This window comes from Rattus norvegicus, chromosome 14 (assembly GCF_021556685.1).
Source record: "Rattus norvegicus strain SHRSP/BbbUtx chromosome 14, alternate assembly SHRSP_T2T, whole genome shotgun sequence".
Taxonomy (NCBI): Eukaryota; Metazoa; Chordata; class Mammalia; order Rodentia; family Muridae; genus Rattus; species Rattus norvegicus.
Genome location: NC_141547.1, coordinates 79,309,184 through 79,331,528, shown reverse-complemented (window position 1 = coordinate 79,331,528; position 22,345 = coordinate 79,309,184). Strand labels below are relative to the sequence as shown.

The window sequence follows — 22,345 nt, the reverse complement described above, 5'->3', positions numbered from 1 at the left end:
GATGACCACTGTGTGTGAGAGGCTGACCATCAAGCCTGGGGAGGCTGCATGCAGCCCCCTGACTAGCAGGCCAGAAATACAGTCGAGACATTTGCTGTTCCCATTCATCCAAAAGGCCTGGGAGGCTTGCAGAGTCATAGACTCTGAAGCAATAGGGCCTGGGAGGAGCTGAGAACCCAGCCAAAGGGCAAGTTCTTTATGGCTGCCGGCCTCCTCTTTGAGAAGCACTCGCTGCGGCTAACACCTTCAGTGGCCTCTGGGTGTCCACAGTGGATCCCTTGGGATGCCAGAAGAGACTTTGCATGTAAATTAGGAAGTACAAGTTTTAGGGAGGGACCCCGTGGCTTTGAGTGAGGAGGTCTCAAGCCCTTTCTCTGTAAAATGCAAAGAGCTGGCTGTGCATTGACCTAGGCCACAGAGAGGCAGGAAAAGCAAGGAGTGGCCCAGCAGCCTGGCTGGGCCTCCCATCTTCCAGCTCTTTCCAGCTTTGTGCTTCCACTAGGACTTCACGATCCAACCAGGTTCCTCTGCTAAAAGAAATCCGAGAATAGTGCCCTTGAGGTTAGACCATCTCATGGTCACCTGGTGGCCAGTGAGTCTCTCCAGGTCTGGTCTCCAGTCGAAGCCCTTCAGGCTCCCTGTGCCTATAGGAACCTGAAATGGGATGCCCAGCCCAGCATGCTCAGAAGCTGGGCCAAGCAGGGTGGGCAGGCAGCTCTGTGCCTGGTCCTCACATCAGCCCTTGGTGTGAATGGTGAGTGATGTGGCTCATGGCCCTTCTGAGCCTCCCCCCAGCTGCCCAGCAGCTCCCATGGCATTTGATCCCATGCTAGAGCATCAAAGATCTCAGTGTCTCTGCCCGGCCCATTCCATTTCAAGAGACACTGGTAATCCCTATTTCAATTTGAAATTCCCCTGCAACCTCAAAGATCTCTTAATCCCATGTGGCTGGTGGTGGCCATCACAGGATGGCACAGTCCTACCTGGCCTAGGAGGTCACAAGTTTGGGAGAGGAGCTAGTGTGGCTGATGTGGTACTGAGGCTTATCTTGAACATGGGTACCAGCTGGGCTCGGCTCCCAAATAGGAGTGGAGGCTCAGATGCCACTCTGTGTCCTGAGGAAAAACAGTCACAAGCAAGGCAGGCAGATTATATTTAGGGGCCTCTGTTTACCGTCACCTACCTAGTCCTGTCCCTCTGCTGGAAGTGTCAAGGCCCATGCCTTCCCCTGGCCAGGCTGAGTGCGTGACAAGGCTATGCTGTATCTGTTACAGGCTTCCCTTATTCCAAACCCGACACTCTCCCAGGACCCAGGAAGGATGGCCTGGACCTCCGGGTAGGTACTTGGACCCTCCCTACCTGTGGGGCACTAACCATCATTTGCTGCCTACCTGCACTGATTCTCATAGCTTTGTGACCTCATAGCAAGGAGAGGCAGGGATCCTGCTTGCCTGCCTGTCTCTGCCTGATGTTCTGCTAAAGATCCTGCTGCTGTAGGCTTTTCCATGTCAAAAGTGACTGGGCCATGCGCAGCTATACTCTGGCTCTTTTCTGCTGTGCCCTGGCAGCCAAACGGTTCCCAATGTGTAAGGCAAAGGAGTTGTAGGTCATCCAGAGTGACTAGGGCTGCTTTGAGATGCTCTCTAGCCCCACACCCTTCCCTGCGACTAGAGACAGCCAAGTCTGACTTGTTCCTGTGTCTGTGGAGCCAGGCCCATCCCATGTACTAGCATGTAGTCTATGGTCACTGGGAATGTGACCTTATCCTCTTGCCAATCTCAAGACACATGAAGGCAAGTGCAGGTGGCCTTTAGCCTGACTCCCCAAAGAAAGCCTGGCATGTGCCCTGGTCCAATGCCCTTTATGATGAGCCTATAGCCACGTTGGCTCTCAGTTAAGATCTCTAGGCTGGGGTGTCCTAATGATCCAAGTTTCATGTAGCTCATGATCCCGGGAGAATCTCCATTACTGTGGAAAATTTTCCCAGTATCAGGAAGTTGTATAATAAATCAAGACAATCCACTTCTCAAGAGAATGAAGTGTGTGTGTGTGTGTGTGTGTGTGTGTGTGTGTGTGTGTGTGAGTGTGTGTGTGTGTGTGTGTGAGTGAGTGTGTGTGTGTGTGAGTGAGTGTGTGTGTGTGTGTGTGTTGCTGCTGGAGTGGTCTTATCCAATGTGAACTCAGGGTCAACTGTCTGGATTATCCCTCTCTATGGGACACTCCTATGACCAGAGGCATTTCCAGGGGCCACAGGCATCCTTTGGGACTAGCCAATGTTTTCTCTACCTTCTCCAGCTCTGATTTACTGTGCTTCTGGTCAGGACCCAGACTCAGGATGTTCCCCATACAGGCAGCTCTGCATGGATGGATTCTAGAGGATCCTGGGCCTTCCCTCCCATTGACCTTCCTTCCTGCTCTGAAATGGACCTTGCATGGTGCATGCTTCTTTGAGTTTTCTCCAATAGAATCTGCCTTCCACAGGGAAAGCAAGGGGGCTGGAAACAGGACTCCTCTAACATCAGATGTGAGGCACTCCACTCAGAGTCAGGAATATAGGAATATGGGAACTCTGTCTGTCTCTCTAGAAGGTTCTCTTTTTACCTGGAACAGTGGCTCTCTAAGCAAGGGGCCCAGAGGTACCAGTGTCCCAGCTTGACCTAGGTAATGTGTCCCCCCACTCAAGTCAGGTCCTAGGTGTTTGCTTTGTGATTGAGAGGAAAGTAAAGACTCTGGGCTGTCTGCATGCCCCACCTGGGTGCAGTCAGTACTCTTGGAGGACACATAGAAGGCAACCACCTGGGAGAGTCTCAGCTTTCCTGTCACATTGGGGAGCTTCCGTGTCTACAGAGGTCATAGTTTCTACAATGTCCTCTTGAGAATAGGTGATCCGGACCCTAGTGGGTCCATCTTCCTCCTGGAACTCTTGTGAACATCATCGTAACTCTCTGCAGGACCGAGAGGCAGGTCTTATGTGAGGAGAGAGAGAGTGAGCAGACCTAAGTACCCTGGGCTTGAATCCCAAAGGTGGAGTCCATCCTCACGAGTTCTGACCTTCCACCAGGCTCTGGGATCTCTGGTTTTCTGAGCAGGCTCCTTTCCACTCTCCTCACTCCAATACCTGTACATCCATCCATGCATCCTCAGCAGAAGGCTAGCTCTTCAGAACAGCCTTTTACAGCCATGCCCAGTGGTTCAAACCTGGCTCTTCTCTCTGGAGTTCCTGCAGTGCTTGCCCACAAACCTTTGCCAGTGGCCTGCAGCGCCCCCAGACTCACATCATTCATCGAGTGCTTTGCTACCAGAAGGAATTTGGGGGGAGGGGGTAGTCTAAGTCAAAGCACAGATTCAGTGAGAGCAAGAGCCAAGCGAGAGGGAGGTCTCAGGAGAGTGTTCCATCAAAACCAAAATGCACTGCATGAGGAAAGCTACCAAAGCGTCAGTGAAGTCCTGACAGGGAAGGCTGGGTAGTCATGATCAAGAAGACCCTTTTATAGTGTCCCTCGTCTGAAGGGACAGAAGTTCTCCAGAGTCCTGCTCCAAGAGGGGGTTGTCACAAGGACCTAGTGACCTTCCCAGTATTTTATGCGTCAAAGGTCTTGAGAATGTCCTGATGCCCAAACCTGCTGCAGGAGGAAGGTGGTCATGGTCCAGCAACTGGCAGCCACCAGCTGCAGGTCTCCCTTTAAATAGGTCAGTAATGATTGACGTGTGCCTCCTGGCCCATCCGTAAGAGAATAGTGACTGGCCACCTGAAGGTCTTGTGGCTGCTCCTTGGAAGAAGTCTCACTTGGAGCAATGCTGATGTTACCTGTGAACAGACTGAATTCCAACATAAAAAACAGACTATCAGGTTGGATTTTTAAAAAATAGCATTTCCACATTGTTTTGTCACAAGATAACACACTGAAAAAGTATTCTTAAGCAAATAGAAACAATAGGAAAAAGATTCGGGAGTCATGATGCTGTGACAGTGAAATTAAGTTTCAAATAGACAGTATGTGAAGAGAGAGCAGAAATAGAGAGCACCAGCGTCCCCGTGAAACAGTGACAGAACTCAGAAACTTAAAGGCACCAAACAACCCAGCAGTCACAGACAATGTATATAGATGCCTTGCACAGTCTTGAAATCAGACATAGATCTAGTAAACATGAGTCACTGAGACTACAGCGTAACTCACAAGTTTAAACCAGTAGATAAATGCAAAACTTTATTCCTTTTGAATCCAGTTTCCACGTGTTCATAAAACTCCAAAAATGTTTATGTCAGCTAAGTATGGCAATGTGCGCCCTTAACCCCAGCACTTGGGAGGCAGAGGCAGACAGATGTTAATAGGTTCAAGACCAACCTGGTCTGTATAAAAGATTACATGACAGCCTAGGCTACATGGTGAGACCCTATCTCAAAAAAATGTAAATTTACATTTTTAAAATGTTTAAAGAGACAAAGGAACTAGAAGTTTAAGACCAGCCTTGGACTGGAGAGCTGGCTCAGAAGTTAAGAGCACTGGCTGCTCTTCAAGGGGTCTCGAGTTCAATTCCCAGCAACCATGTAGTGGCTCATAACCATCTATAATGAAGTGCCCTCTCTGGCCTGCAGACATACATGCAGGCAGATCACTGTATATATAATAAATAAACCAATCTTAAAAAAAAAAAAAAGACCAGCCTTAGCTACAAAGTGAGTTCAAGGCTAACCTGGGCTCTTTAAGACCTGTCTTTGAAAGAGGCATGGGACAGGAGTTAGGGGATGGGGGTGGTCTCTCTATGACTATAGATCTTTAGCTGAGATCCTGGAGAGAGTTTGTTTGAATTAGAGAACCCTGAATTCACAGCCATCTTGAAGCAAGTTATGTAACTTTCGTAGTCTTTCATAGTCCCTATTTCCTAGAACTGAGGGTGGGAAACGTGGTTCTTAATCTGGGTGATTATGAGAACACACATGACTATGAGATATTTTCCTGAGCTCTGGATAATGGTTTCCACATGAGTCATGACTTCAAAAACAAGCTCCCAGCCCCTCTTCCACACGAGCATCTGCTGAGTCAGGACCCTCATTCCTGTGTGGCTTTAGCAGGAAAATCACAACAGCCGGTGTGGGCGGCTATGATCTCATTCCTACTAGCAACCGTAATGTAATCTTGGAAAAAGCAAAGCCCATGGGTTCAAACTCCTACAGTCCTGTGCGTTTTCTGTGTGAACTCAGCAAGATGCTTGACCCCTCCCTCTGAGCCTTGACTGGAAAGCCCGAGGGTGCTTCCCACCTTGTAGGGTGCAGCAAGACTAGAGAATGGGTCAGTGGAGCTGAAAAGGGCCCAGATGGGGAAGGTAAATAGCGCATCACCTTTAGAAACCCTGGCATCCATTGAGAACTGTGGAGGAATTGGCAGGGTGGGGCCAGGCAGTGCAGCCTTGGGCCGGTCCTCACCACTCAGCTCCACTGCTGGACCTCATAGGTTAGCGTGAGACTTGCTTGCACGGAGTGGTCTGTAAAGCCACATGGGGCGGACTCTTCGCTTTCTGCTCTAGACCTATTCCTCCATTTGGAGGCTGGCCCACTCCCCATCCTTCCTCTCTTTCCTCAGACCTGGTTGGCTGGAGGAAGCTCCTTTTGCTTGGAGGTGTTGGTGCAGGTGATTGCTTGCTTGTGACATGAGATTGTCAACACTAGATGGCAGCGTTCCTCCTAGGCATCGATCTGTCCTAGCTGCAAAGGTGAGGCCAAAGCAGACTGGCCTCGATTTGCACCAGAGGGGCCCCCTGATGGACATGGGTGCCTCTGATGCTGGCCTGAGACTGAGAAAATGGTCCCCCAAAGCTGTTTTGGAAGACTTCTAAGGGGAAAGGTGAAGGTGAAAGGTCATGGAGAGTTCTTTACTGACTGATGAGAAGACCCCTGGCTAAGATGCAGGGTTTAGGACCCAGTAGGACAAACGAGGGTGAAACCCGAAGACTGAGTCATTGAAATAGTGTTCGAAGCCCAGGTCTTCCAGACTTGGTGGTGCAGGCTTTTAATCCTGACACTGAGGAGGCGGAAACAGGCAAATCTCTGTGAGTTTGAGGTCAAGCCTGGTCTACATGACAAGTTCCAGACTAGACAAGACATCTCAAAAACAAACAAACAAAATAAGGAAGGAAGGAAGGGAGGGAGGGAGGGAGGGAGGGAGGGAAGGAAGGAATGCAAAGTCATGCCCAAAAGTTCATGGTGAGCCAAATATCAGAAATTTTAAACAAAGGCCCATTCCAACCCCTTGCTGTATACACTCACCCTCTCAGCAGCCATTCACAGCCTGCTAGATCCAGTTCTGTGGCAGGAAGGAGGTAACAGCATATCTCTGGGCCTCCATTTCTTTGTTTCAGATGAAGTGTTTTAATGTGTGGGCTGTCTCTGCTTCCATGTTCTCTGGGGTGTGCAGCCTGCTCACAGCTTGTGCCCAACTTGCCGCCTGCTTTAAGGTCCACCAGAAGGAGCTCTCCTTGAAACTGTATCTGTGGGCGGAACACAGGGATCCTCTACCTGCAGTGCTCCACTGAAATGCAATCCCTGGGGCCTGTTTCAGCCAGAAATTCTGCCAACAGCTCTGACCCTGTTTCAGCCTCTGTACTGTGCTGGGCACTGGGGTGCTGTCAGACATTCTCCAGGGCGCTCAGCTCACCCCACAATTCGGGTGAAGACAACAGACATGGCAGTGGCAGGAATCAGACAGAACAGGGATCGTGCAGCCCTGTCGGGGCTCAGTGCACTTTGCAGTGGCAGGGACCCCATCCATGGACAGGACCCATCCTTGTACAGATGGGTTTTTCCAAGTGGGTAGAAGAGGAAGAAAAACAACCTTTAATGACCAAGATGGTCCTGAAATGACAGTTTGTCAATGGCAGTCATGGACAGTTGACAGCAGTGCCCAAGTCAGGTGACAATCAGCTGCCTGCATCCTGTCTAGAATGTTACTTCTTGAGTATGAATACCAGAGCAAGACCACTCTGTCCAGTGTACTAGGGGCTTCTGGACATCAGGATCCTTTTGTGAACCTGGAGCTGTGGGGGTACCTATGGTTTCCAGAAGAAGGCAGGGGCCTCTTTTGTCTTAAAGCTTTGGGGTGCACAGACATTGGTGCTCTGGAATATGTAGCTGTGGGGGTACAGTGAGAACAATGCACAGCCCCCCAGGAGGCAGTAGTCAGTGAGTGCCCCTTTGCCATCTCATAGGCACAATGAGATGGGGTGACTCTCGGGTCTACCTAAAGTATGAACAGAAACTTGAAGCTACTTTTCACAAGGAGGAGTGAAGACTACTCCTATTACAACATTAGTACAGGGAAGGGCGCGGAACTTCCCTGTGGGCCATGCCAGCTACAGAGCAGGACTCAGGCCCCAGAGCTCATGTTTAAAGGTAGGACAGAGTTAATCAGACAGGTAGGGTTCAAAGGCTTCTGAGGCAGATGTGAGCAGCCCACAGGGAAGGTATCCTGGATATTCACCTTCCCATCGATGTGCAGCTTTGCTGTCTGTTTATCACCCAAGTCTATCAAACACTCTCCTCTCCCAGCTGAGGACCCAGGATGCATCGGGGGCTGTCTTCCAGCCCCCTACTGCCTGCCCCATGCAACCTGCCTCTTGCCGGTCTCTCTCTCTTTCTCTCTTCCAGAATGCCAACCTGGCCCCTTGTGGAGCAGACCCGGATGCCAGCTGGGGCACGCGAGGTACACACAATGGGGACCCCTGTGGGTCTCCCGCTAGGCCAGAATCACTAGCACGTGTTTAACCAGTCTCATTCTGAGACTACCCCTCCGGGACCTGCTGGCAGAAGGCTCTGCACCATGGATGAACTGTCCCCTGGAGGGGTACCTGAGGACCCCCAGCTCTCTCATCCTATGCTGCAGGGGCCTGTCATGACCTTTTAGTGCTGCGCATCTCTTAGAGTGCATTAGAGTTACAAGCAAACGGCTTCCAGGGTCTGAGCTGAACAGTGCAAGCCAAACCCCATTTTTGCCCTTATCCACTGTGTCTGCTGACATGTGTATGAGTGACTAGCTGGTCATGTGACAGGCACTCTGCTCAAGACTGATCTCTCAGCTCTGAATGGAGCCGTGCACTTGGCCATGCTCCTTGTTACCCTCTGGAATGCTGGGAGAATCTTGCTTTTGCATACCAGTTCACATACAGATGACAGCATCCAGCCTGCTCTTAGAGTGGGTGTCCCAGTTTCCAACTACAGAGCTGGCACTCCGGAGTCCCAAGTCGGAAGACCAAGGACCTGCCTCATATAGGCCTCTTCCTTCCAGAATGACTTTGAGGACCAAATTCTAATGACCCTTCCTGGACTTATGGAGCCCCTGCCATCCAAACTGTTAGCTTCTGTACGAGAAGTCTAGAGCAAACCCTGTCAGAAGGAGCAGTACAGAGCTTGGTAGTTTAGAACAGGTAGCAGGGCATGATGAAGAGGGCCTGGGATGTGGCTTGGGTGGCAGAGTGCTTGCCTCTCATACCCTGGATTTGATCCCCAGTACCACTTAAACTACACGTGATGGTGCATACTATAATCCTAGCACTTCGGGTGGGAAAACAGGAGGATCAAGAGTTCAAGGCCACCCTCAGCTATATAGTAAGTTCAAGGCTAGCCTAAGCTCAATGAGACCTTTTCAAAAAAGAAGGAAAAAAAAAGACAGTAGAGGTAGGGGACTGTGGTAGAGGGATGGAAGGATAAATATCGCTAAAGGCATCAGACTCCACAACACCCCACAGAAAGTTTCCCTGGAGAACCCATTGCATGTCTGGGTAAACTGAGATTGATGTCTTGCTCAGAGTAGCCTAGAACACCACCAGGAAAGACAACTCCCAGCCTAGAAGCACAGTGCCGCTACACAGCTTCCAGTGTGGCCTGCAGCCTCCTGGCCATGCCTCCTGCTTCCAGTTTGCTGTGGGAGACCCTTGAAATCTCTTAAAATACAAGACCAGAGTCCCAGAAGGCTGCTCAGGGGACCAGAGACCAAGCATGACCCAGCTGACTGGGGGTGGGATTACTCTCATCCTGGACATGGATTTTTTGTGTTCCTAAACGAGCCCTGTGGTCTCTGCTCTTCTCTTACAGAGTATAAGGTAAGGGACCATCTTCACTAACCACCGTCTCCCACCTCGCTGCACCCGCCCAGGTTAAAAGATCCTTTTTGTTGCATTTTCTCTATGAAGTGTGCATGTCCACAGTCCACACAAGTATGTATCCGGGTTTGTCTTTTGGTCAGCTCAAGGGTACTTGCCTCTCAAGATAACCCTGTGTTGTCTTTCCTGTAGATTTATCCCTATGATTCCCTCATCGTAACAAACCGAATTCGTGTGAAACTGCCCAAAGATGTAGACCGGACACGGCTGGAGGTAAGGCAAGGTAGGGAGGTATTTGCTGAGATGTCACAGATCTCAGCCACGAAATCAGGTTCCCCACACACGTACCAGGAGTGGGTGCTGGTGTGGTGTCAGCACAGGGCTCAGAACCAAGGACCCAGGAATCCTCAGAGGCAAAGGAACATGGTCACAGACCCAATTATGTTGGCTTTGTGAAGGGGTGGGAAGCCTGGGTAGCATGGCACACCAAGAAGCTCACGGTGGTCCCATGCCAAGTGCTGCTGTGAAAAGGGGAGCCGGCTTGAAGGAGAAATTTCCCGGCTTCTCTGCTGATCTAGGACAGGGAGTTCATCTGAGTAAGACAAGTGTTCATCTGAAAAGTCCATGCAGTCGCAACAGAGAAGTGTCTGGTGGTTCACTCTGGCCAGGGGAGCCCTTGGCTGAGTTCTCACTCGACATCAAGGCTAGAGTGCCTTGTATCATGGTCCTCAGTTCCTTCAGAACCACCCAGCCATCAACAACATCAGCGAGGGGATTCTCCTCTTGAACTTTGCACAAAGGCGCTGCCTTCCCATGCCTCGTGCATGGGGAGGGCATTTTCCAGCTCTTTTGAGCAGAAGCTACTGTCCTCCTATGCCTTGGGCAAGTAGTGAACCCTGTGTTACCTTCTCATGGGGGCGGTGGCTTCCTGTGTAGCCAGGAACAAGAAAAATAGACATAGCCAAGGGGCCCCATTAGGGGCGGGGCTTTGGAGGGTTGGCAAAGCAGAGACCCAGTCCATTCACAAAGAGGTGGCCTCTGAGGTAGCACAGATGGGCCTGTCAGGGGCCCGTGCTTGGATACAGAGTGTAGAGGTCCTGTCTATGTTGCAGAGAGCAGGCTCCCAGCCACTCCAAAACCAGTCATGGCTTTCACAGGCAACAAAACAGTGTGAGTGAGGCATCTTTTGAGAGCCTTTGGGATGTGACGCTGGCAGGGATGGTACCATTGCAGAGTACCGGCTTTCCCGGGCTGGTGGGTCATGTGCACTTGAACCTTCATCTACTTAGGATGAGAACCCAGAGCTGCTTGACAGAGTTGTTGTGCAGTCAGAGGTCATATGAAGCCCAGTCCCTCTGCACAGGGAGGTGACAGCAGGAAGAAGATGAGGTGACTGTGGCCTCTGCATCATGGGGAGATAGCACTTTTTTTTTTTTTTTTTTTTTTTTTGGAGCTGAGAACTGAACCCAGGGACTTGTGCTTGCTATGCAAGCGCTCTACCACTGAGCTAAATCCCCAACCCCGAGATAGCACTTCTTAGATCCATAGTGACATACTGACTTACACTGGAAATCAATGAATTCACATGATGGAAGGGCCCCTTCAGGCATGGCTGGATCAAGGACTAAGCAGTATTTCACAAACCCAGTGGCTGAGTTTCCTCCAAACTGGCTCTAGGGAGACCCCTTCTCCCTTCCAGGACACAAGGTCTCTGGGGGAGAAAACCATCTCTCTTATCTGTCTTTATACAACTCATACTGAGCCTCTGGGTAGACATTACTAGACCTCTATCCCTGAACCAACCGGTTCTACCCAGGGCATACAATGTTCCGAGCAGCTAGTTTTACCTGGAGTTAAGTCGGCTGCTGGTGCCACCTGAGCTGGAGAGACCCAGGTCATTCCTGGAAGAAACAGAGACCTGTCACCTGAGATGGAAAAAGAGATCTCGGGCAACAGGCAGGTGGCAAGTGTCCACCCAGGGAAGGTCAGGGAGGGGACAGTACAGCATAGCCAAACACAGCAAGATCTCAAACAAGTAGTTACTCAGTGCAGCCAGTCCACATGGCACATACCTGTAGCACCAGCCAAGGATCCACATAGTCAAAGCTGTGATTGGCAGGATGCTTGGCGCTCACTGCAAATGAGGAAAGGCTAACGGAGCATTCTTGTGTATTCCGATGTGTGTATCATTTGTGGGAAGGGCCAGCAGCTGGACTGGCTCACAAGCTGTGGGAGACTGGCAGGGTAGGGGGAGAGTGCAGGCCAGTCAGGGATAGGGCTCTACCTGTGGTCTTTTTTTTTTTTTTTTTTTGGTTTTTTTTTTTTTTTTTTTTTCGGAGCTGGGGACCGAACCCAGGGCCTTGCGCTTCCTAGGTAAGCACTCTACCACTGAGCTAAATCCCCAGCCCCTCTACCCGTGGTCTTAAGAGACTGGGCCTCAAGAGTCCTTTGCCTGAGTGTCATTGACCGTCTCTGCAGGTGGCAGCAGCAGCAATGACCTACAGTGGGATGCCTTGGCCTCTGGCTGAACCTGGGCTTATAAACAATGGGGTCATGGCCAGGTGCACTACTGCTATATAAAGGGGGGTGCTGCTGACCATTGGCAGCTCATTGGTCAGGACTACCTAGAGGGCTCCAATTTGCTGCCACTCAGATCTTTAAAAAGTGTGGTGCCCTCGTGGGTTACTGAGGACTCTTGGACTAAGTGCTTTACCCTGAGATGTTGCTCAGAGAGCTCAGAAGACATCAGTAGCAGCTCCTGCAGCTCCCTGATGGGGCTCTCTGTTTCCCTTTGGGACTGGGACTGTCTAAAGTGACTTTGGCTTTGCTTGTGAATATGTCTGATGAAACCAGCTAGAGTCTGGGAGGGGGGATTTTACACCTGGGTGACCACACCCAAGAGTGTGACACTCATTGTTCTTCACACTGAGCAGCCCCAGGAGGTAGAACAGTTACGCATGTCCTTTCCTCCTGAACAGCTTGGGGACAGGGATATGGTCCAAAGGAGTGGGGTGGGGCTTTCTTGGAGGAGCAGACCCCCCTTCCCCAACCCCGTGTTTGTGTCATAGGAGAGAACTCTAGTTTTATAGTGAAACCAGTTCATAGCTTGTAAAAATCCAGAGAGCCACAAAGAGGAATGTGGAAGGGGAAGGCCTTCTGGAAGCCCCCAGTACCATGTCTTCAGGGTGAACAAGCTTCCACAAATCTGACAGCAACCAAGTTGTCTTTTGGATAAGGAGGGCTCACTGTATACTCAACACAACACTTTCCCCCTGAGCTATGACACAGACCCTTTCTGTGCCAAGTTATGGTATCCCACCCCATACCTGGCCAAGTAGACACAGGCAGGCTGGCTTCCTGCCGGTCCTGAGGACAGGATTGCTACTCACAGGCTCAGTGGCTGTGTCTGTCATGCCACATCACTTGCTGCAAGGCAGGCTGGGAAGTGAAGTTAGTCACGGGCAGGAAGAGACTGTGGGTGTGGTGGGCAACAGACTGTGTCCTCTGTAGCTCACAGGGTTTGTCCCCTGACCGCTGACCATCATCATCAACACTCAATGTCAGAGTTCTCAGCCAAATGCCCCAGTCATTTATAGACATGGGTACTGACTGGGACCCAAGGACAACTTTGGGGGGGAAAAAAACCAAACAAACCAGATACAAGTTCTGCCCTGGTAGAATCAGTCTGATATGAGAGAAAGGTGTTCATCAAGTGATTATTCAAATGTGTATGTATAACCATGTTGTCAGCATTAGTGAAGGACAGGAACCTGGGCTTCTCATTTCAAATGAGTGGGTGGTAATGGCGCAGGAAGCATGCTTGTGTGTGCCTGAGTCTATAAGGGTTTTTTTAGAAAATGACATGTGGGCTGGAGAGATGGCTCAGCAGTTAAGAGCACTGACTGCTCTTCCAGAGGTCCTGAGTTCAAATCCCAGCAACCACATGGTGGCTCACAACCATCTGTAATGAGATCTGATGCCCTCTTCTGGTGTGTCTGAAGACATCTACAGTGTTCTTATATATAATAAATAAATCTGAAAGAAAGGAAGAGAGAGAGAGAGAGAGAGAGAGAGAGAGAGAGAGAGAGAGAGAGAGAGAGAGAGAACACACCACATGTGCAAAGGCCAAGGAGCAGAAGGAAACTTGGGCTATTTGAGGAAGGAGCCCCAGAAGGAACCTATGAGACTGGACCCAAGCAGGTAGAGGGAGGGACAGCCCAGACCTCACAGGGCCCTGGGTTGTGCTAAGCAGCTTGGCATTTAACCTGGTGACAGTGACACCTAAGGTTGGTTTTCAGTTTACAGCATGCCCTGTGGCACAGCCTAGCAGCAGTTAAAGGTGCCACCCAGGGCCTGGTTTGGCACCGTGTGTGATGAAGGTCAGTGGCATGTGTTCTGTTGTGATGATCCTGACTGGGCAGAGGTTGAATGTATCATACATTTCCACACATGGAGCAAAGGCCAGGTCTCTATTCTCTTTTGTGGGGCTCTTTGCCTGGAAGATCTAAATCCCTGTCCTTGGCCATAATACACCAAGTGCCTCCTTCCCAGAGAAACCCAGGTCCCTGTGTGTTCTGAGTACTTGAATTCTGAGGGCCTGCTGGGCCCAGAGTTCCCATTCCAAAGGAACTCTGTTGGCCCCCGATGAAATGACATGTCCTAATCTGAGCCATTCCCTGCACGCCCTGTCTTGTGCCCATTGAATTTGGCATTGTCTTGCTTCCAACATTGTCTTCGGCCACTCCTGATGGTGTCATGGGAGGGGCTGAGCCCTGGAGTAGCAAGAGCTGATGTGAATCCAGTCTCTGCAATGTCTACCTGTGTGACTGTGGACAAGTAACCTGCTCTCAACTGTTGGGTGGCAAGGGCTGCATCTGTCCCATGGACAGTTGCATGGGTTTAAATAGAGGCTCAGAAATGCTAAATTGAGCACCTACTGTGTTAAGCAGCAGGTAGACACCCGTATGCATATCATCCACCCACCTGAGTGACAGCCCTTCAGATCTGAGCTTGCCATGGAGTGGGGCCATGGATGTGGTCCAAAATGATGTTTGCTGGAAACAGGGAGAGTTAGTGTTACCATTTAAAAGGATGCAGGGCAGTGACGTCAGCAGTGGGAGAAATGTGCTTTCACAGTGCCCTGTGTGGCAACACACTGACCTAAGACAGCATGAGCACGACTGAGAGGCACATAGTGGTGCTGTCCCTCCTGTGCGCCCAGCTCCATTTTGAACACATGGTGCATTTAACACTTCTTTCGCAACTCCACGGGGCATCCAGATGGCTTCCAGGGCCCGTGTTTCCCAAGAGGCAGATGTGGGATTCAGTATTCAGAGTCGCTCTGCTAACCTGCCTTCTAGATCAACTACAATATGGAGATGGATTGCCAAAGGGACATGTCTTTCAAATTGCTTTTCTCACATATTTTCTCGCAACTGTGAAGACTGACACACAGACCTTAGAAACATGCATTCATCTTTCTAACCCTGGGATTACTATTTTTGCAATGAGGTAACTCAAAAGGCTAAGTTCTTAGGCTGGGTTTCTTCTTTGGTTCTTACAGCTTTCAACCCCTTGGCTGAGGCCCACCCAAATTTTTAGGATAATCATTTCCGCATAGGCAATTATTGATGATAACCATGCCTACGAAACACCTTTGTGGCAGCATATGGTCAGTGTTTGGCTGAAGCCCCAACCCTGGGGCTTGGAAGAATTAGTATTTCCAATGTAGATATCAAGAAAGGTGAGTGAGGTGCTGGAGAGGTTCCTGTATGCAGGAGGCTATGTATGGCCATGTTGGTGTGTCACTCAAAGGTGATGGCTTATGGGTTGGGGGTTCTAAGCTCTTCCTAGGGGCCGGGGATAGTCGGGGGGGCTGTGAACTGGGAAGAGGCTGCTGCAGAGGGCCTGTTGCTTTCCTGGCATCTGAACATTCCCTGAGGCTAATGTGTGTTTGCTGGCATAGTAAGCCCAAGGGGACTGCACCTAGGAAGCAAGGATCTCAAAGTTCAAGTGTCCTTTCTCTACTCAAAGTTGTCCAGCCAATATGACGAGGATGGAGCACCCTGGCCCCTGATGACTGCAGGGGACCATGAGAGTTTAGAGCTCCCGCACCCAATTCACAGGACATTCCTGACCCAGGTGGAGAAGCACTTGAGTGCTCCAGGGCATGGGGAACCAACAGAAATGGGGAGGGACCTCGTGTCTGCCAGCTGGTGGGAAGCTCAGAGGAGCTGCAGTGGGCAGAGGCTGATGGCTAAAGGGGTGCTAGATGACCACAGCCACCCACATGGTCCCCGAGGAAGGGAAAAGACCATGATCAGAGACCTGCTGCCCTTCTGGAGTGGAGAGTGATCCAGCTCGGCTGGAATTCAGTGCAGAGGACTCAGTGTGGCCTTGGAGCCCTCTTGGCTACCACAGACCAGGCATTCTCACCTCTGGAAGAGGTGACATTTGAGTCAGGGCCTATAGAATTAGATGTTGCTGGTGACGCAGAGGAAAGGGTGCTAAAGTCCCTAGGACTTCCACCAGGCAACCATGTCCCCCAGGAGTGGGACTGGCTCGTTCTTCAGAAAGGCACCATGTTGGGCTTCTTTCCTGTGGCTATGGAAGAAGCTTGGAGCTCTTGGCCTTGGCTAGCACCTGAGGAGCCCCGGGGCAGGGAGTAGCTGAGCTCAAACAGCCATGTGGCCCACTGTGGTCAGCCACACCCCATAGCTCTTCTTGCTTGGGAGACACATGGGGATCCAGAGGCCCTTCCTACCAGGAGACTCTAACAGATCCTCTGCCAACCAATGATTCTTCTGACCCTTGTTCACTCTCTGGAACTCAACAGAACTTGGACAGTCAAGTCCTGTCCCGCTCCATGATGAACAGATCCGTTAGGAGCTGGGGATGTGGTGGCGCTAGGGCCACTGGCCTCAGGTCTTTCCCTGACAGCAATTCAGCTACCCCACCACCTTAATCAATACACCTTCTCAATACCAGCCGATACTCGTGTGCCCCTCCCATGGTCTCATTTATAACCAGCTCTCCTGGGCTGAGCAGGGAGCTAGCCTAGGCTACATAGTTAGCTCAAGGCCTGCCTGGATTGCATAGTGAGAGCTTGTCTCAAACAACAACCAACAAAACTGAGGACCGTGCCTCAAGCCACCTCCCCAGCGCTTTCACCTCTGTGGTCCATCCCACCCCACCAGGTACCCATTTCTGGCTTCCTAGTGTCTTGAGTCAGTCTTACAGCAAGGGAACAGAATTGGTTGAGTAATGGTGCCAGTGGGATTTTTGTCTTATTGCGACCCTGGGCTCACTGAAAGCATCGTACAGTAAATTGGAAGATGGAGAGCAGGCCTGAAAGGATATGGAAGGAAGCCCAACACAGTATTGTCTAACTCTTGGCGGGCTAGCAATGGACTTCTTAGCACAGCAAGTCATCCTGATCTCACCATGGAGATGCTCATCTCTAGCCCTACATGCTTCCCTTCGAAAACATAAGGCAGCCCATGTGCTGAGGGTTTCCACATAGGCGAGACTTGCTGGATGCTGTGAGCTTTGCTGTGCAATGACATGTGTGACTCCAGGTCCATCTCCTGGATCACCCACTGCTGGGGCTCTAAAACTCAGAGCACATGACACAGATTCAGGGACGAGGTTGTATTTATGCTTTTTCAGAGATTACCACATTCTCTATTCTGAGACAACATCTCCAGTAGCCCAGGCTGGCTTTGAACTTGCTATATGGCCAAGGCTGGCCTCAAACTCCTGATCCTTCTGCTTCAGCCTACCAAATGCTGACATTGCCTGTGTATGCCCCGACACCCAGCTCTCATCTGCTTTTCTCTCTCAACCATTATAGCAACCTTTGAGTGCTGTTGTTGTAAAGTTGTGGAAATTGTACTCTTACTTGACACAGTGGTCTAGGCCCTCCCATATTGATCACTAATTAAGAAAATGCCCCACAGGCTTCTTAAGAAAATGCCTTTAGCCCGATTGTATGGTGTCGTTTTCTTGACTGAGGTTCCTTCCCCTCAGATGACTTTAGCATGCATCAGGTTGAAATAAAGCCATCGAGCACACCACCCCTTAGTTCTCTCAGCAGAAAGATGGGAATTAAAACACAATACACCTTCTGAGCAGCCCGTGTCACAGTTTGAGTAAGTGATAGATGAGGTGGCCCGGGAGTCTATAGAAGGAGTCCTGTCACGGGACATGGTTATTGAACTCGGCCATAGGGAAGCTTTGTCAGGGGGAGTCAGGAATGGAGCGGTGCTGTGGTAGCTCCACGCCAGTCCCTGTGTGTCCCCACCAAGACTCTGTCCTCTAGGTTTATTTCTTTCACTGCAAAGAGGCCCTGGACATGCCATCAAGATGGCTCATCTTCAGTGGTAGCCCTGATTCCGTGTTGAACCACACAGAGAAGGCGTGTTGCCTGCAAAGCTGTCAGCAGATTTCTAGGGCAAAAGGCCCAGAGCCTGAAGTCACAGTAGACCAGGCTTGGCCCTTGTACGACTGTTCAGTGGTGGAGAGACAAAGGTCAATTTGCGGCTTCCTTGGGAAGATGGAAAGCAAGCATTCCAGCTGTCTCCAGCACTAACATGAGCTTCAGCTGCAGAGAGGAAGACCTGGGCCATGATGAGAGGGGTGCAGCTACTCACTCCCTGTCCAGCTGTCACTGGTTGGTCCCTGTCTCACCTCTAGTTCTTCGAGGTGGTCAGAAATCCTTACCACTCGAGACAAGAAGGTTCCCATGAGGCAGTGTTGGGGTGGAGGAGAGTGTGATTTCATGGGGTATCTGTGAGCCTCCGTTATTCCTGGGATCCAAGGTGACTGCTGGTTAAGAACAAGGGCTGGGCACATTCAGGTTCCCCTTCTGTCTGGAGTGGGACACTGTGAATATTGACCAAGATGCCTCACTTTCATCTTTGTGCTGGCTGTCCTCAAAGGGACAGAGGTAGGCTGGGTGTCTGTACATAGTCCAGCCTATCTATGTACAGAGTTAAGTAGGAATTGGACCCAAGGGACAGACACAAAATGCAGGTGGAGGTGTCAGGCATTATGATGGGGTCCCAGGTGAGGAGCCAGTGTTTCTCAGAGCAAAGGCAGCTTTTCAGGCCCTGTTTCAAATGACACTGACTGTCCCTCATTTTCTTCCTTGTCTGAAGAGACACCTATCACCTGAAGAGTTCCAAGAAGTGTTTGGGATGAGCATCGAGGAGTTTGACCGCCTGGCCCTGTGGAAGAGGAATGACCTCAAGAAGAAAGCCTTGCTGTTCTGACAGCTGCCAACGTCTTACCAGGAGCCTGCTGGGGGCGTAGGGCTGAAGGACCCCACTGGCCCCTCCAAAATCCCCTCCTGCACCTTGCTCTGCTTCTCCGTGTCAGTGGGGCAGGCAGGGTGCCTGCAGGAGGCAGGGTGGGGCCAGGTCCTGAGGAGCATCCAGCAGGCATGGTCCCTTGTGTAGCAAGGATGCTCCTGCCTGTAGTTTAGGGCCACGTGCCAGCTTGACCCACTCCTTCCCGCCACAGCTGGGCATCGGGGCAGTGTTGCAGCTATCCTAGGAGACGGGGCAGAGCATTCAGCCAGCCCAGCACCTTCCCAGGGCACCTGGTGTGCTCACACCTGTGCTAGGCACTGGGGCACAGAGTGTCTGGGATGTGAGTGAAAGGCTTGTCAGTGGCAGACCCTGACACAGTAGTAATGGTAAGTGCAAGACTCCTCAGTGCACGAGGAGGCATCGGGCAGACTGGCAGGCTGAGGCAGGGGAGCCAGGCCAGTGTCTGAGAGGCAGTGGGGCTGTGTTTTTCGCAGTTATTGTGATGGATCTTTTCTGGGGAATGAATGTCGACCTGACAGGGTGCCCCCCACTAGTGCTGTGCATTTGTATTGTGCCCTTCTTCCGGATCACCCCCTTAGTTGCCTAAATGATATCTTTCAAGTTACACAGAAGTTTTTATTTTATTAAAAAGTATCGCTTCCTTACACATAAGAAGACATATATGCAGAGTTTAGTTTTACGGTCCCCGAGAAGGGGAGCGCCTCCGCCTTACACCCCCACCAACCCCCGCCCGCCCATCATGCAGGCCTCTGTGCTTCCAGTCCTCGGCGTTCCTCACAGACAAGAGCCAGTCTGTTTCCCTCCGCCCCTGCTCCTTTGTATGTGTCACACAGACAGCCTCAAAGACACTGGCTCAGCAGTGCAGTTTGTAAATACATGTGAAATGTATCCATCTTTTCCCCTCTCTGTCATTTTCCCAAGTCCCAAAGAGAAGAGCGCCCCCTGATGGCCAAAGCCCTAGAATAAAGGTTTCCCCACTGTGGCCTAGTCTCACATAAACCTAACCAGTCTTCCCTGGTAAAGACACTCACTGTAGCCCCCACCACACAAAACATGCATGCCCAGGAAGCATGCTGTCACAGGACATGGGCTCTGAATGCAGCGGCAGAGATCAACAACTAGAGGTGGTGCCTCCTCCAACCTGGGTGTCCAGAAGTGGGGACTAGCTGGGGCCCTGGTAACAGGTACGGAAGAGCACCCCTCCTGCAGGATGCATGGACACTGTGGTCCTGGGTGACTCTAACTGTCCCCTCCTCTGGGTTGTCCTCATTCTCTCACATCCTGGGACATGCCGGGTGTCATTTTGTGCTGGGGTTCTCACCAGCCTGGCTGGGCCATGGAGGGGAACTTTTGGTACTTAGGTCTGCTTCCTGTCACTTAACAGTCTGGACCTGCGCAACTGGAAACCCCCACCTCCTCACTCACGAGGTGTCTCGTCCTATCTGATCCCTGGGACACCTGGGAAAAATAAACGGTGACACACTGTAAATTGTGAAAGGACAGAATGTGTTCAAGCATGTTTGGCTTTGGAGGCATGGGCAGGGTGCGGGCATGGAGCAGGCCAGGCCACCAGGGAGAGACTCTCGCCCCATCCAGAGGTGACCATGAGGGTTGAAGCCTTGGCTTGGGCAGCCTTAGCGAGCCAATAGCTGGCATCTGCCTACTTTGCTAACCCCTGCTCTGTAGTAAAGGCTTAAAGGGGCCCCTAATGCACCCCCAGAAGTTAGGGAACGCTTTCTAGAGAAGGTGCCCAGGCTTGGTCTTGAAAGATGAGGGTCTCATCTTGAAAGATGGATGGGAATGCCAGGTTGATGGAATAGTGAGGCTGAGGGCAGCCTTGTATGTCCTGGAAGCTTTGATGTCTGGAAATGACTGAGTGTGGGGCTGGGGAAAGGGCTGAAGAGAAAGAAAAAGGCAGCAGGGGTCTTCACAGAAAGACTGAAGGCATCCTGGGTTAAATGTGTGACACTCTCTAATCTTAGGTATAAAGTAACTGGCAATTCTGCTGAACACAGTGTTTTCTCCCAAAGCCTACCCAGCACATGCTCTGTGTCTGCTGTGCAAGCAGTCCCATGGTCTACCGCTACCCAAGCAAAACCCGGTGCATTCTTGGTTTCTTCCCTCCCTAAGTCTTGGCAATTCCACTTTGGGCAAAGTTGTCTCTTTCCAACATGGCTTCCAAGTATCATCTTGGAAGCCTTCCAAGTATCATCTCTCTCTCTTCTTGAGCACTGCTATTTCCAGATAAGCAAGGGACAGAAGGAGGCAGTGTGACAAAGACTCCTGGGTGCAAATGCAAAGCTTTCCGGCTTAGGAACTGTGGTCTGGACCACACTGACTGCTCACAGCTCATTTTCCAAGTGCCCCATTGTCACCCAACAGCCAAGAGCAAAACTCTCAATCCAGTTGTCCCAAATTGCTAGCAGCCTTGAGCTATGACTCCAGCCTCAGTGTCCCTGATCATCCTGATTCTTCCTGGGCAGCTGAATGTCATAGCCCCTATTTGTCTGTCCGGCATGCTCTGGGCAGCATGACCTTGGCTTGCACACCAGGTTTCCCTCCCAGGTGAGTCCTGCTCAAGTATCATCATCATATTCCTGGTGTATCCCACAGTGTGTGTGTGTGTGTGTGTGTGTGTGTGTGTGTGTGTGTGTGTGTGTGTTTGTGAATGTACAGGGACATTTCATTGTGGAGACCAGAGGTTGACATCAGTGTCTTCCCTGATTACTCTCTACACATTTATATAATATGCTCCCTGTTGTCCTATCATGTCCTTTCCTTCCTGTAAAATCTCTACTTTCCCCCACTAAGACCCCTCTCCTACTTTCAAGTCTTTTTAAATAGACACTTTTTTGTGTGTGCTGTGGGAGGTACACATGCTACAATGCATGTGTGGAGATCAAAGGACAACTTGGGCAAAGTTGTCTCTTTCCAACATGGCTTCCATGGGATTGAACCCAGGTCATTGGGCTCAGTGGCAAGTGCTCTTACCAGCTGGACAGTCTTTCCGGCCCTACTTTAAGTCTCTGTGTGTGTGCCCTATGGCATTTAATTAATGCTGCTTGCATTACCCTCTGTATTGATGGGAACGTATGTGTGTGGGGGTGGGTATTTACTTTGAGTGAGAGACGTGCCAATGGCTATACCACTAAGGAAGATGACCCTCCCCTAGAAACCATTAACTTCCTCTAGCTACTCAGGGAGGGGTGGGGCATTAAGAACACCTCCCAATCATGCTGGAATTACATGACTTTTTTTTTTTTTTTGGTTCTTTTTTTCGGAGCTGGGGACCGAACCCAGGGCCTTGCGCTTCCTAGGTAAGCGCTCTACCACTGAGCTAAATCCCCAGCCCGACTTCTTTAAGTCAACCAGTGCTGCCATGAGTCTATGGGTGCAGCAGCCACATGTCCAGAGGACTGTATATCTTACCACTCCTCCTCATCAGATGGCTCCCACATTCTTTCTGCTTTCTCCTCCACAATTTCCCCCAGAGCCATAGAGGAAGTGATATTGACGTCCCTTGATGCCTGAGCACTCAACAGTCACTTATTCTTAATACTTCAAACAGTTTTGAGTCTGTGTGTGAATGGTAAGCCATCACGAAGATCTCTGATGCTGGCTGAGAGCTGCGCTAATCTATGGGCATAAGCAAAACTATTTGGAAGGTGGCTTGATGCTTTGCACAAAGCAACAGTAGCAGATTCTCCTAGGGCCTGTGAACTCCCCAACCATGGGCTCCTGACCAGGTTTATAGCACCAGGCCTGAGTTCTCTACCGTATTTTTTTTTTTCGGAGCTGGGGACCGAACCCAGGGCCTTGTGCTTGCTAGGCAAGCGCTCTACCACTGAGCTAAATCCCCAACCCCCACCGTATTTTTTGAGACAGGGTCTCTCACTAGGATCCCAGCCTCAGTGGTTAGG

At 50.8% G+C, this 22,345-nt stretch overlaps 1 protein-coding gene across 52 annotated transcripts in view; it reads left to right on the top strand.

Moving 5' to 3' along the window:
- The window catches only part of Ablim2 (actin binding LIM protein family, member 2), a 124,967-nt gene extending 105,053 nt beyond the window's left edge, over positions 1-19,914 (top strand). For 21 of the 52 annotated variants that reach the window (XM_087583854.1, XM_087583847.1, XM_087583845.1 and 18 more), the window contains 3 exons: positions 1,275-1,336; positions 9,286-9,366; positions 18,252-19,914. In XM_087583854.1, coding sequence (XP_087439980.1) covers positions 1,275-1,336; positions 9,286-9,366; positions 18,252-18,365 — 257 coding nt within the window. In that variant the 3' untranslated portion in view covers positions 18,366-19,914. 52 annotated transcript variants of the gene reach the window in all.
- Positions 19,915-22,345: the final 2,431 nt, after the last annotated feature.